Source organism: Vanessa tameamea, chromosome 2 (genome assembly GCF_037043105.1).
Source record: "Vanessa tameamea isolate UH-Manoa-2023 chromosome 2, ilVanTame1 primary haplotype, whole genome shotgun sequence".
Taxonomy (NCBI): domain Eukaryota; kingdom Metazoa; phylum Arthropoda; class Insecta; order Lepidoptera; family Nymphalidae; genus Vanessa; species Vanessa tameamea.
Window position 1 is genome coordinate 7,625,377 of NC_087310.1, and position 13,976 is coordinate 7,639,352.

Here is a 13,976-nt window from a genome sequence, read left to right on the forward strand (position 1 = left end):
ATTATTTGAAAGGCAAATTCAAATTTCTGTGTGATATACACAATCGTCAGCTATATTCCTCTCTAAGGATTCTTACCTTCTTTCTGTTCCTACTCATACTTCCGGTTTCGTCTCTAACTCTTACTCCGTTCAAGCTGTCCGATTATGGGACCAAGTACCCAAACATTTAAGAAAAGCTACCTCTAAATTTACTTTTAAAACTCATCTACCTGAGGACATATTGTCAGAAAGCCCCTAGTTCTCATGACATTTATAATGCATTTATTTATTATTCATGTTTTTCTATAAATAGTATAGTCGATATTTATTTTGTATATACTATATGTGTATGTATGTATAGGGTTTTTTTAATAGTTTTATTTATAAGTATTAGTTTTATTTATATTTATAGTTTTATTTATATTATTAACTACCGACTTCATGGTTTTCTGTTTGACCTAAAGGTTGACTGGCAGAGAATGCCTGCAGGCATTAAGTCCGCCTTTTGTTCCATTTACTTTGTGGTGGTCAATAAAGTCTTTAAATAAAAAATACTACCTATATAAAAATTGATGAAGAACATTATTTGATTAGTAAATGCTAAGAATAAAGCTAACAAGATGTATTTAACTACATATTGCATATATATATTATACTACTACATATTATATAATAGAAACATTCAAAAGTATATATACACACTTATCCTCTGCAAATAACATAAATGAAATAAATAAATAGAAAAAATAAACGTATACGACGTTAAATTTAACTGCTCTATATATTATGTACCAGCGCCCTCTCTTATTGAGTAGCTATACTTCAATACAATAAAGATTCTTTCAAAATGGAATTGAACTTTTTACAACATTAAACATATTTTCATATTTAAATACCTGCATTAAGATTTCAATGAAATAACAATATTAAAAAAAATAACACACAATAACATGAATGTCTATGGATGTACGTAATATTTGCTCGATTTACGTTTTAGCATAAACTACAGAGTACAAATAAAAAATTACAATCAATGACGGCTCATGGAAGGTTGGACATCTGACTTTTTGTCAAAAATGCCTTTCTGACGTGATTTGCCGATAAAATAATTTGAAATAATACATTTTTATAAACATGGGTGGTTCTCAAAGCGTTAGAAAATTGAGTGTTGACAATGAAAATGCTATACAAGTATCTCAAGAAGCCTTAGATCGCATACAAGCGCAGTTAAACGCTAAAGTAACTACATTTCCACATTACATAATTTACATCAATGTCATGTATTTAAAACAAAATATAAACCTCAATTTGAATAAGTAGTAAATGAGCATAGTCACCTGTAATATTTTTTATAATGATTAATTTATATTTTTATGAGTGTAAAGGTTAGAGTATATTAAACAAGTTATTTAAAAAATATTGTTTTTTTACATGATAAAAATATTTTTTTCATAAAAAAATATATTTATTAAAGCATAACTCAACTCTTGAAGTACAATTTACCTTAGGTTTAATTTTAATTTTAATTTTAGCAAGCTGAACAGCCTGCGTCTCGACCTCAATATGCCCCTCCTCCTTATTACGATACACATAAACAAAACGAATATGCAGCTGAAGAAGCATACTGGGCTCGACGTATAGAAAACTTAAAACGTGCTCATGAAAAGATTAATAGCGGTATGCATTTGGAATACCAAAAGACACTTAAAGAAGCAAATGATTTGTTTGATCTAGTGCAAGCAGACAAAGTTGTTAATAAGTTACCACCTTGTCAGCAAGAAAAAGGAAAGGTAAATTTTATACTACATTATTACTAAACTAGCTGAACCTGCAGCTTTACCTGCTCAAAATTTAAAATACACAAACTTCCAAACCCCGCTTAACCCCTTTAGGGATGGAGTTTCGTAAAATCCGTTCTTAGCGGATGCCTGCACCCTATAAGGAACCTACTTGCCAAATTTCAAGTTTGTAGATGTTATAGTTTCTGAGATTTTGTGATTAATCATAGAGTGGTGTTTTCGTTTTATATATGTAGATATAATTCTTACGATCTTATTTAAATAATACATTTTTAAATGTACCTGAGTATATAGACTATATGAATATCTTAACATTCATTATAATTCAGAATACATGATGATTGAAAAGTGTTTGTAACAGCCTATCTGAATAAATAATATTTTGTGTTTTTTTTTATAGTTGTTATATTTTATTGCAATAATATAATATTTAAAATTATAATATATAAAATAAAATACAATCCAATTTTAATAAAATTGTCATAATAACTAATTGTAAAATATTTTTATTCAGTAATTAAAGTCATATGCTTTATGCAGATAAACTATAAAATAATATATGAGTAAATTCATAATAATAGAGTATATATAATTTATATTTTATCAGTCAATCATCAAATTATATGATACCTTAAACAAGAGATGTTCCTTTTTATTGGGATTATTAAATATTACTCAGACTCAAATAAAATAATACATTTAGTTCGGAAAACTCCAATAAGAAATTTACCAACACTGTTACTTGAACATGTTACTGTTAATATGGCATAAATACTACTACTATTAGCATTAGTATGATTTTATCAATTTAGGATTTGAAACAAAACTGTATGGAAAAAAAATATGATTTCAAGCATAAACTTATTTTAAAGATATATGACAAGAGTGAATTGTCTGCCTAATTTGACAAATTTTTAAACATACATTTTGAAAATAGTTATCACAAGTAATTTAATTAAATTTATATAGGACATTTGAACATGATCCATATTGTTACACATGTATGTTGTAAATTCTCTATTTATTTAAATTGTTTTATATTATATAATATATTAATTGAATTGATTGAAATTTACCCACAACTTTTTATACACAATTCCAGAATGTTCTTAACATGTTTCTTAAGTACCAATATTAGAAATATCTTTTACAGAACAAACTTCACCCCATTTTAAGCCCTACAAGCATATTAAAGCCATTTTCATACTTCAGTAATTAGAGCCAACTTTAATATATTTGTAAAGTAAAAATACTACTTTTGTTATTAATTAATTCATAAAAATATATACATTTATTTACATATACATTTGCGATTTTCTTAATACATAATATATTTTTCAGATGCTAGAGTGCTACAGCTCAAATCCTGACAAGTCACTTCTGTGTTCAGTGCTAGTGAATGAATTTAATGACTGTGTATGCAGAAGCAGAATTGCTGCAGTTTCAGCATCATCCTGAGCTATAGGACTTGTATATAAATTCTAGAAAAAGGTCAAAAAGCATGTAAAATTGTTTCAACCACTTTCATTGCCAGAGGTCCCGTGAAGTAGAGTTAATAATATTATTGCTGTATGAATAAATTGTTAATCTAAAGTGTGTTATAATTTTTATTTAACTTAAATTTATGTTTGTTTAGATCAAAATTCTTATAAGCTCAATTTGAACAATTTCTTGTTAATATACAGATTTGAAATTAAATATGTTGCATTAGTTTCAATTGCAATAAATTTTAATGCTAAGAAAGCCTCAATTCTGCACTCTGGATTGACTCTAGTCAAAGGAACTCCTTAACAGTCACAGCATAGATGCAAGAATTTTATATATTATAAGATTGTTTTTTAAAATAGGGTTTTTTAAATATGTACTTTAATGTTAAGATTGGCTAATTCCCACAGATTATATTTAGGTATATCAAAAGAATTTTCATTAATTTATTCAGAGCTACCAAAGAGAATAGAATCACTGTGACACCTATTACCATAGCAACAATGTCACTGATAAAATAAGAAATACCTTTATCTGAGATCATATTTTAATTAAAATACATCAGATATAATGGCAGCACAAGAAAAAGATAATTCTGGTGAAGAGAAAAAAAAACGAGTGCCTCTTTATCCAGGATTTCCAGAACTTGCCAGATCTGATGTCAGCATATACCCATCATATACCAAGCTAGCTTTAGCTTAGTAAGTAGATTTTAATAAGCTACAAATTCTAATACAATTTTTTCTTAAAATTATGCAGCCATATTAACAAACTAGTATAAAATGTTAATATTTACATATAGTTACAAGGCTATGGCCAACCTGAAACTTTTGTAATTTAATCAATCTAGGAAAAAAAACAAACAATACCCACTTCTTAATTATATTAGTATACAAAAATTGCATCAGACAAACTTTAAGATTCTGCATATGCTTGAAGCAAATTCATGATTATTTAATTAGAATACCCACCTTTTTAATTTACATTTATTGCTTATTCTAAATATACATACTTGGTATAAGTATGTTTTTAGAAGTGGCACAGCATAGACTAAATAATTTATTTTTAGTCGTGTTGTTTGTCGTCATCGTTACCATTGGGCAAAGGTTGATCAACGTCGGCAATTTATGAATGAACTACACAGCTTTGAAAAGTTACAAGCGAATGCCTTGGATGGAGTTCGAGTTCACCGAGAGTTTTCTCAGGGCATCTTATCGCATAAAATACCTCCAAGACGCTACATACAGAAGCTCACCCCTGATCCTTTAACTTCTCACCAAAGGATGAGGATTGAAGAAATTATTAGTGGACAAGTAAATTACAGCCAGAAGTAAATTTTCATCAATAATGTACACCATGATAATGGTAGTGATTCTGTTGTACATCATTCCAAAATAAATTCAATTGGACATCAATATTTGTTATCAACATATGAGAAAACAATATAGAACTCATGCATGATCATTAGTAACAATGACTGGATTATCGGGATAATTAATGTAAGATATGCTATGAAAAAGCACAAAATACTATCAATACACAGTCACAGTTTAATTGCTACAGCAATAAAATACATTCAATTTTAATTATATATGTATGATCAAGTAAAATTATAAATTCTTATAAATGCTTTATTTTTAAAACCATACATACAAACATAAACATTCTAATTATATTTTTCTTCTTCAATCATCACTTTTGTCATTTGCCAACATTTTTCTCCTTTTTAACTTCTTGCTCTTCTCAATGTTATTCTGCAAGTAATGTGCTTCTTTCTTTGCTTGTGATATTTCTGCTCTTAATCTCTGTTTCATTGCGGCTCTCTCATAAGCAAGCCTTTCACTTAAATGGATCCATTTAAACCTGGGAATGTACTTAATATTCCATATCATATCATAGTAGCGGGACTTTTTTCGTGAGCCGATTTGTGTGTTGTTAAGATTTGCTGCTACAGATTTAGCTATTTTCTTCTTTTCGAATTCAACCCAACCTTCACTAAATAAGTTTGGCACTCGTTTTCTTTTTTCGCCTGGCTCTAGAAAGAAACACAATGTTACCTTTAGCCTTACAATCGAGGATTCAAATGAAAAGTATTTTATAACCTTAAATTACTTACTAGCGCTTGACTGTAAATATATTCTTTTGACATCACCATACTGACTAAAAATCTCCCTAATTTTGGCAACGTTCATATATGGAGGAATTGTTGACAAATAAATAATACCACGTTTTCTTGTTTTCTTTTTTGCTAGTAATTTATCGTTTTCCGAAATATCGTCTACGCTGTTTTCTATATCAGAATTATATTCAGAACCATTTTTCGGTACGCGCTCCATATCTATTAAACGCATTACTTAATTATTCCCTTCCAAAAAGCAATGAAACATTAATATTTTATAAAAAAAATACCTTATAGCCGAGAAACAAACCATGTGATCGATATTTAAATTTTAATCTGAAGTAAATAAAGATACATCATACATATTGTGAGTTTTGACATATTCATTTTTTTTCTTTGTAAAGCCAAAATCCGTGTAGAATAATTTATATTTTATCTATATTTATTTTAATAAATAACAATGGCAATCGATCGTAATTGATAAATGGTAAAGAAAAGCATTTGACTAGTTGTTAATGCCCTGTTGCCATATTTTTAAAAAATGTTCGCTTGTGTTATTATACAAGTAGCTAGTTCGTGGTTGATAGCACACCTTTGGAATGATACCATTGTCTCCTGGCTATATCTTTTGATATTGAATATTTGTAAATAATAAGATTGTCAAAAAAAGCCGCTGAGTTTCTTTCGCCGGTTCTTATAAGGTTATGGTATTTTCTTTTCCTAATCGGTGGTTTCGTTCAACATAAGTAAGTGTAATACGTGTTTATTGAATAAAGTAATTTGATTTGATTTGTAAAAATTTATCGATTTAACAGAATAGAATAGATTTTAAAAGCTTATTTAGCAGGATTGCATAAAATATATTAAATTGATTTCACACAAACTGGAACCGATTTCAATAGTGGGAAGAGCCTTTAAAACTTAAAACTATTTAGTAAAGACATGACGTCTTGGAAAAAAATTAAGTGAAGACGGCTAAAGCAAATTTGTTATTGTTTTATTAGAATTATTATATCCTTGTCAGTCGTTTTGTTCATCAAATCGATAAACAAATATCTTAATATCTTGTTATTACTCTTTGTTACGTAAAGGAGTGACTGTATGTTCGAATATGGCGTTTGCATAAATAACTTGTATATGTATTTGAATATCTGTTATAATGTGCAGTGCAAATGTGCATTTAAGTATATCATCTCGTCAACAATAGTTTAATAACAATAAAAGTTCCGATCCTTTTTCAATACGTTTACTCTTTTATTCAGTAGATAATCATCTTAATTATTATAAAAAACAGCGTAAAATTTTGTAAAATCTAGGCAGAAGCGTATGCTATTTTTGCTGTTGCTGTACATCCGCGAGCAACTGAATTTACTAAACCATAGTGTTATGGATTCACAGTAGTTTATAAAAACAGCAGCATAAATACATACCTATTTTAAAGATTAGGTAATGTTTTAGCTATACATTGATAATATAAGGTTAGAACAAATATTATTTTAAATAATATTGTCTAAAATAAATCCTAATCCTACAGTTCAAAGCAAAATTGTTACTTTATTCGAAAATATTTAGATACAACCATACAACAGTCGCCTATAACTGCATCACAATCACATTTCAATAACTTAACACTATTAAAATTAAATATCGATATCGATGACATTAGTTTTTACATACAGAATTCACTATGATACCTCCCTCCCTAAAACTGATCCGACAGCCGATTAGAATTCGAGAAGGATTATTGCAACTCGGACTGATTAAGACTTATGTAGGTATGAAAAAAGATTAAACCATGATCTTAGTCTCCTATTTTCTTCCCCAAAATTTGACTGTTATTATTCTTAATAATCTAGGCAGTAGCAATGTCTGCAGGTTTACTGATTTATTATTCAACAACGATGGTAAAACTAAACAGTCAGGTTACTTAATTAAATAATTAATAGAAAAAAAAACAGAAGAGCTACAATTTATTCGGATATATGTAGGTTGTATTGTAAAAAATACATCTAATGCCGTTCCAGTTCAACACGAATTACTGTTTGCGTTTATTTATCTATATTAATTTATGTTAATTATTAAACGTCTCCAAAAGAGGAACACCTGCAGGAATTTGTACCTATTCCTTTTGGTAAAACTCGAATTCACGTAAAAACTGATGATGCCTTAGGAATTTTATAAAGTTTCGAGTCAATTGAGTTAAATATGCACTCTGCATAGACAAAAATAACAATAGGTTTTTTTCAATTTGTTCACTTTATATAGGTATTTAAATAACAGAGATAATTTGATTAAAGAATAATTCTACACATATATATAAATTATTATCAAGTGTACGTTATCAATACTGTTGATACCTGCTATTTAATTAACTTAGATAATAACTAGACGAGATATGTATGTAGGTAGCTAACACATATATTCCTAACATATTAAAATACAATTACTAAATTAATTATATTTAAAGTTTTTATTTATTCTTAAAAACTCTTAAGAATAATATATATATATATATATATTAACTGTAACAATTTAATCAAAAATATTGTGTAAGGATAACATGTTTATGGATAAGTCAAACCTAATTTTTAGTGTTGGGGAGTAGACAAAATAAAACAACAAAATTTATTGTGAATATTCCAGAATATAATGTGTAACAATAGTACAACTTACAATCAGTCACATTGGAGACCAAGCTTTCATTACATGGTATACCAGACATAACTGACGAGAAAATAAAAAGAAAGACAGACAATTGCAAGAACAAAAGCCAACTCCATTAAGGGAGAAATAAAGAAAAGATTAAGACTAACTTAAATCAAACTTCTTGGTCAATATAGAAAGTCAAAATTGCTTTTAAACAGAACTGTTTTATATAATATAGAAATGTTGAGAGTTGCTTTGTTTTTGTTTGCAGATATGCACTTCCAATATGTTATAGTAAAGTATAAGTTGGAAAAGTGCATTCTACATTTTTATTTATTTTTCAATTTTTATTTATATATTTTTTTATGATCGGGACTCTTATAATTATACATATAAAGATGTTAAAAGCATAAAATAAACAAGAATACAGCAAAATAAAACACCATCATTGTGTCAAATCGACTAACTTAATCCTTCTTTGTGGCTTGCTGTTTAGCTTGGTGAGCTTGCAAAACAGCAACAGCCTCATCTACCTTTGCCTTAAGGGATTCTGCATGCTCTAACATGTGAAGCAATTCAGAGTTGTCAATTTCTAAAAGCATACCAGTTATTTTACCCGCCAAGTCAGGATGCATTCGTTGAATAAGAGGGAAGAGTCGTTCACCCAGCATTTGTTTTTGTTCCTGAAGTGGGGCTGCTGCTAACATAGTAGAAGTTAATGGTTCTTGACCTTGGATGTGTACAGCTGGCTGTGGAGCTGGAGGATTGCGCATATTTGAAGTGTATTTATAACCTGCTGAACGACCACTAGTAACAAGTGGTGCACGAATGGTTGAAGCAGCAGCTACACCTTGCTGGCCTGTGATTGGTCTGGCTCCTAATGATGTGCGTAAAGCAGTTTGAGTTGGACCTCGCGGCGCAGGGCGGAAGGGTGGTTGCATATTAGGATAAGCAGAAGCAGCAGTCTGGGTACTTGGTCTTACAGAGGGCTGAGCTGTCCATCTTGTTGAAGGACGTATTTGGGTCATTTGGGCCGGCCCATAGAATCTTTGAGCAGGAGGAATAGTTGGTACAAAGTAACCTCCTGCACTACCTGGTTGGAAAATTTGGCCCATTTGTTGCATTCTCATACTTGCCATACGTTGCATATACTGAGAAGTCAGATGAGCTTTACGATCTTCTTTACGTTGAGCCAAAGCTACATAAAGTGGTTTTGTTCCAACAATTCTTCCATTCATTTCGGTGACAGCTTTGGTTGCCTCTTCGGGAGAAGAAAAACATACAAATCCAAATCCTTTGCTGCGACCATCTTCTAGCATTACCTAAAATAATAATCTTGAGTTAAAAAAAATCAATACTACATATAGTCACTAAAAACATAAAACTTTTATAAAAATAAATGTAAATAATTTAACTTATATTATATAATGATTAACCTTACCTTTGCTGAAGTTATGGTTCCAAATGGTGCAAATTCTTTGCGTAACCTTTCATCATCAATAGTGTCATCCAAGTTCTTTACATATAAATTGACTCCTTGATAACGAGTCAATCGCTCAGATTTCAACTGTTCAAATTTGCGTTTCAATTCTTTTTGGCGTTCTGCCTTTTTCTGAGCTCGGCCTACATAGAGTGGTTTACCTTCTACTAATTCTTTACCATTTAGCTCTAGACATGCCCTTTCAGCTGCATCTGGGTCTTCAAATGCTACAAATCCAAATCCTCTAGACGATCCATCTTCTTTATACATTACTTTATGGCTTGTTATTCGCCCATACTTCTCAAACATATCCCTCAATAACTCATCAGAGAAGTCTTCTCCAAAGTTTTTGACGTAAACATTTGTGAACAATTTAGCTTTCTCTCCAAGTTCCTTTTCACGTTCTTTGCGTGGTATGAACCTACCAACGTAAACTTTCTTCCCATTCAAAAGCATGCCATTTACTTTATCAATAGATTTATTAGCCGCCTCTTCAGTTTCAAAATGAACAAAACCATAACCTTTGGAACCACCATTTTCATCTTGAGCTACCTTACAGCTCAAAATATTGCCAAAAGCTGAGAAAGTATCATACATAGCCTTATTATCTATCGTTTTATCTAGATTTTTAATAAAAACATTTCCAACGCCAGACTTGCGCAGAGATGGATCACGTTGAGACCACATAATTCTAATAGGTCTGCCCTTGATCATATCAAAATTCATAGTATCCAAAGCTCTTTCGGCTGAAACAAACATTTGACATGATATAACTGACCAATATACATCGAAAGATATAATTATGGATTTTATATACTAAGAATTATGTTACAATAATTTGAATAGCCAGTAATGTGGCATATGGAAGTTATCATATTTTTTAATTTACACAACATACTGTGTAAAACACATTGTAAGAACATTCAAGGCCAGTCACCGCTTACTTGAATTTTAGAAAGTGTAAAATACATATCTAACATAAATTATGTATAAAGTATAAGAATTCCACAAATCGTTAACTGAACTACTAAATAGATTAATGTAAAGTTTAAAATATTAAACTCGTGCTTAAATGAGTATATTTTTAGACAGATGTGCATAACCTAAACTTTTTCGATAAATACTGATAAACAAAATTAAATAGAAAACTTACCATCAACAGGCTGCTGAAAATTTACGTAAGCGTAACCTAGAGATCTACGTGTTATCATATCTCTACACACGCGAATGGAGAGAACCGGACCAGCAGTAGAAAATTTTTCAAACAACATGGCCTCAGTTATGTCCGAGTGTAAATCTCCAACATACAGCGAAGCCATGGGATAGCTTGGCGGTCCAGGATTCATTTTGATGTATTTAGTAGGACCGTATTATAATAATCATCAATTAACAGTAAAAAGCTGCTTCACTTTCTCTTCACGATTTCCTATCGCATTCCTTAGACCACGTTGCACGCTTACGTACACTAAATTAAAAACAAGTGCTTCCCGTTATTTTTTAAATATTTTTTCTATTTTTTTGGATTTTTGTTAATTTTATAATTTTTTTTTATATTTTACAAGAATATTTCACGAAATTCTGAGGATTGTGTGACCTATTTCTGAGGGACCACACAACCTCACGTGAACACACCTTGCTCACCAAAGGAAAGGTGACGTTTGTGATTTGTGATTTGTAAAAGACAAAAAACAAGATGGCGCAGATTGTGTGGTAGCTAGAAAAAATATGGCGTAATATTATAATTACTGTTATGACTTTAATCAGTTGGAGTAATTCTTGCAAAAGATGTATTATTGATCATTTTTAACTAACAAAAGAATGAGATAATGCATTGTTAGCTCTGCGCATATAGTCCATTACCTAATATTAATGTTACATGCTAACAATTTTTAATATCTCTGGTTTTACCAGACTATCAGTCTATCAATAAATAATAAAACGTTACATCAAATATATTTTTAATAATCCTAAGCAATTCCTTACGAACTCCGTTAATTGTCTTTTCATTGATTGCAATTTTTTTTTCATTGTTATTTGTTGTAACAACACAAAAAAAATTGTTAAATAAAATTGTCAATTTTTTTTTGTATAATTTTAAAGAACGTTTTTTGAACAAATTTTGAAATTTTGGTTCTTATTAATAACCAAAATTTCAAACCCGTATTAATAATATATTTTTAAATAATTCAACAGTAAATAAGTAACAGATCTATCGAATATAATTCTTTTAAATTTCATTTTGTATTTTTGTAATTCTTATTTAGATTGACTGTAGTCTATAATTATCGTTACTATTTACCATAATTCTATAATCATTATATTTTAACTGGACAAAATAAATTAGCCAACTACAAAGGTAAAATTAGTTAACTTTTTTATTTTATTACTGAAGCTTCGGATAGCACGTGACTCGCCTGAATATTTATAGCATAAATGTGGCCGACGCATTATAGTGATAAGTATAACCAGAAAGTAAAACAAGAAAAAAATATTGTTCAACAACGGTAGATGGTTTGGATCTGTGGGTCTCTCTCTCTCTCTCTGACAACATGAAATATATTAATAACCGGTAAATTTTTGCTGTTATTAGTATTACAAATAAAATGGTAGGATTTATCTGTGTGATGCTCGGAATCTGTCGACTCAGTGGTAATACTTATATAATTAATTAATAACAAACTTTTTTGGTGCCCTTGTCTAGAAAAAAAAATTGTAAAAAATAATCATTTCGAATTATAAACAACACAGTGCTGTCATGTCAAATTATTTTATGCCAAATCCACGTTTAAAAAATATGCTAAATGTTACGAAAAATGCTCACTCTTACAGTGTCGTAACTTTACCAGAACTGCTCCCTTTCTAAAACCGTTTCAACTGGGATTCCCTTTTTAACGACGACGAATGACTCACAGCCTATAAAATGATCTTGATAACCATACTGTTCATAGTTCATACTGTTCGGCCAATTCTACAGAAAACTGATTACGAGTCGGTATCTGTTTTAATCTAAATCTAGGCAGTGCTCGAGTTACTGCAAATATGTTATACCGATCGGAGATACATAATTATATCGACTGACTACATCCAGGACTTTAGAACGAAGGCGATTTAACCGCGTAGCGCACTGAGACAGTCAACCCTGTAAGACCCTGTCTCACAGGGTTGACTCTTGGATATTGTATCTCCCAAAATGTTCACCAACATGGTGGGATTTGTATGATTGAACAGAATATGAAGTTAATGTAAACGACAAATATTCGATTTGATGATGATATTATAATTATCATCTTTATAGGTGACTATGTAAAGATAACTATATAATCATGAAGTAAAGTAGCCTAAGACATTTTGACCTGATCAATAAGGTTCAACTTAGGTCAAGTCATATTTTCAGTAGGGCGTGTTGGTATTGGTTTGAACTTAAATAAGATCAACGGGCATGTCTTATGGGACCAATATGGACAAAGGGAATTCACTGGAATTGTTGATCAATATATCTAAGTGAAGTCGTGCAGTCTCTGTAGGAACAACTTCTGGACAACCTACTGTGGTCATATACAATTTGGTATATAGATAATTATGGACAACAGTGAAAATGAAAATATATATCAATGTCGCGATGGCAGCATCATCAATCGTCTTATCACTTGTTCTTTTGATTCAATCGATTTGACTCAGTCGAGTCAAGACAACTCAAGAAGTAAAAAACAAGCATACTGGTTCCGGTTCCATCTTCGTCACTCGTATGCATGTGTAAATGCGGTATAGAAAATTTCAAAATTAATTTAATCACTACTTGAAATGTACAAAACTGATCAATTTTTTGGTATCATTTTAAAATCTGATTCACTGAAATATATATATATTATTTAAAATTACTAGACGACAATTAATTGATACAGAATCCGTTTATTTTTGTTCTAAATCATCGCGTGTATGGCACCGGATTAATAAGTTAAAGTTTTGCAGAGAGAATGTATAAGTTGATGTAACTTTTGATGATCGATTTAATAAAGATTAACTTGATTTTTGCATATTCAAAATATTATTATATAATCATTACAGTCGATTGCTAAAATAAATAAATAATTTGAAACAGAACAATTATTTCTTCATAACTTTCTAAATGGAATGTATGTTGATATGTTGTATTGATCGATCTCGGTCTCTGTAATCCTTAAATTGGTAATCAAGCGAACTGTCATACTGCAACCGCACGCAAAAGGTGAAATTTTTAAGATCTGCTTCAAACGAACGATAAAGTTACTTAAATTTCTATAATTGTCGTTTTGATTGTGCTCTTTCACTAAAAAAATTAAAGGTAATCATTTTTTCTTAAGGAAACATGTTAAGTTTACGTTTTATATTATGTTAGAAAAGTAGGTTTTATTTTTTTCTTTCATTGTTAAATGATGATTATTACATATTAACCATTCCTTGAAAAATTTGTGTAGGTGCTTCGGGACAA

General features: G+C 30.1%; 3 protein-coding genes across 3 annotated transcripts; 1 reads left to right on the forward strand and 2 right to left on the reverse strand.

The window, feature by feature from the left end:
- The first annotated feature begins 974 nt into the window (after positions 1–974).
- On the forward strand, positions 975–3,371 carry LOC113398953 (uncharacterized). The gene is made up of 3 exons (XM_026637913.2): positions 975–1,218; positions 1,512–1,769; positions 3,120–3,371. Exons 1-3 carry the CDS (start codon positions 1,114–1,116, stop codon positions 3,234–3,236), a joined length of 480 nt encoding a protein of 159 aa, XP_026493698.1. The 5' UTR covers positions 975–1,113; the 3' UTR covers positions 3,237–3,371.
- Positions 3,372–4,919: 1,548 nt separating this feature from the next.
- Positions 4,920–5,673, reverse strand: LOC113398952 (uncharacterized). The gene is made up of 2 exons (XM_026637912.2): positions 5,380–5,673; positions 4,920–5,298 (listed from the first exon to the last, which is right to left on the reverse strand). The coding sequence occupies exons 1-2, from the start codon at positions 5,612–5,614 to the stop codon at positions 4,949–4,951; spliced, it is 585 nt and encodes a 194-aa protein (XP_026493697.1). The 5' UTR covers positions 5,615–5,673; the 3' UTR covers positions 4,920–4,948.
- Positions 5,674–8,006: 2,333 nt separating this feature from the next.
- Pabp (poly(A) binding protein) lies at positions 8,007–11,170 on the reverse strand. Its single transcript, XM_026637980.2, has 3 exons — positions 10,662–11,170; positions 9,470–10,254; positions 8,007–9,350 (listed from the first exon to the last, which is right to left on the reverse strand). Exons 1-3 carry the CDS (start codon positions 10,852–10,854, stop codon positions 8,496–8,498), a joined length of 1,833 nt encoding a protein of 610 aa, XP_026493765.1. The 5' UTR covers positions 10,855–11,170; the 3' UTR covers positions 8,007–8,495.
- Between the last annotated feature and the right edge of the window lie 2,806 nt (positions 11,171–13,976).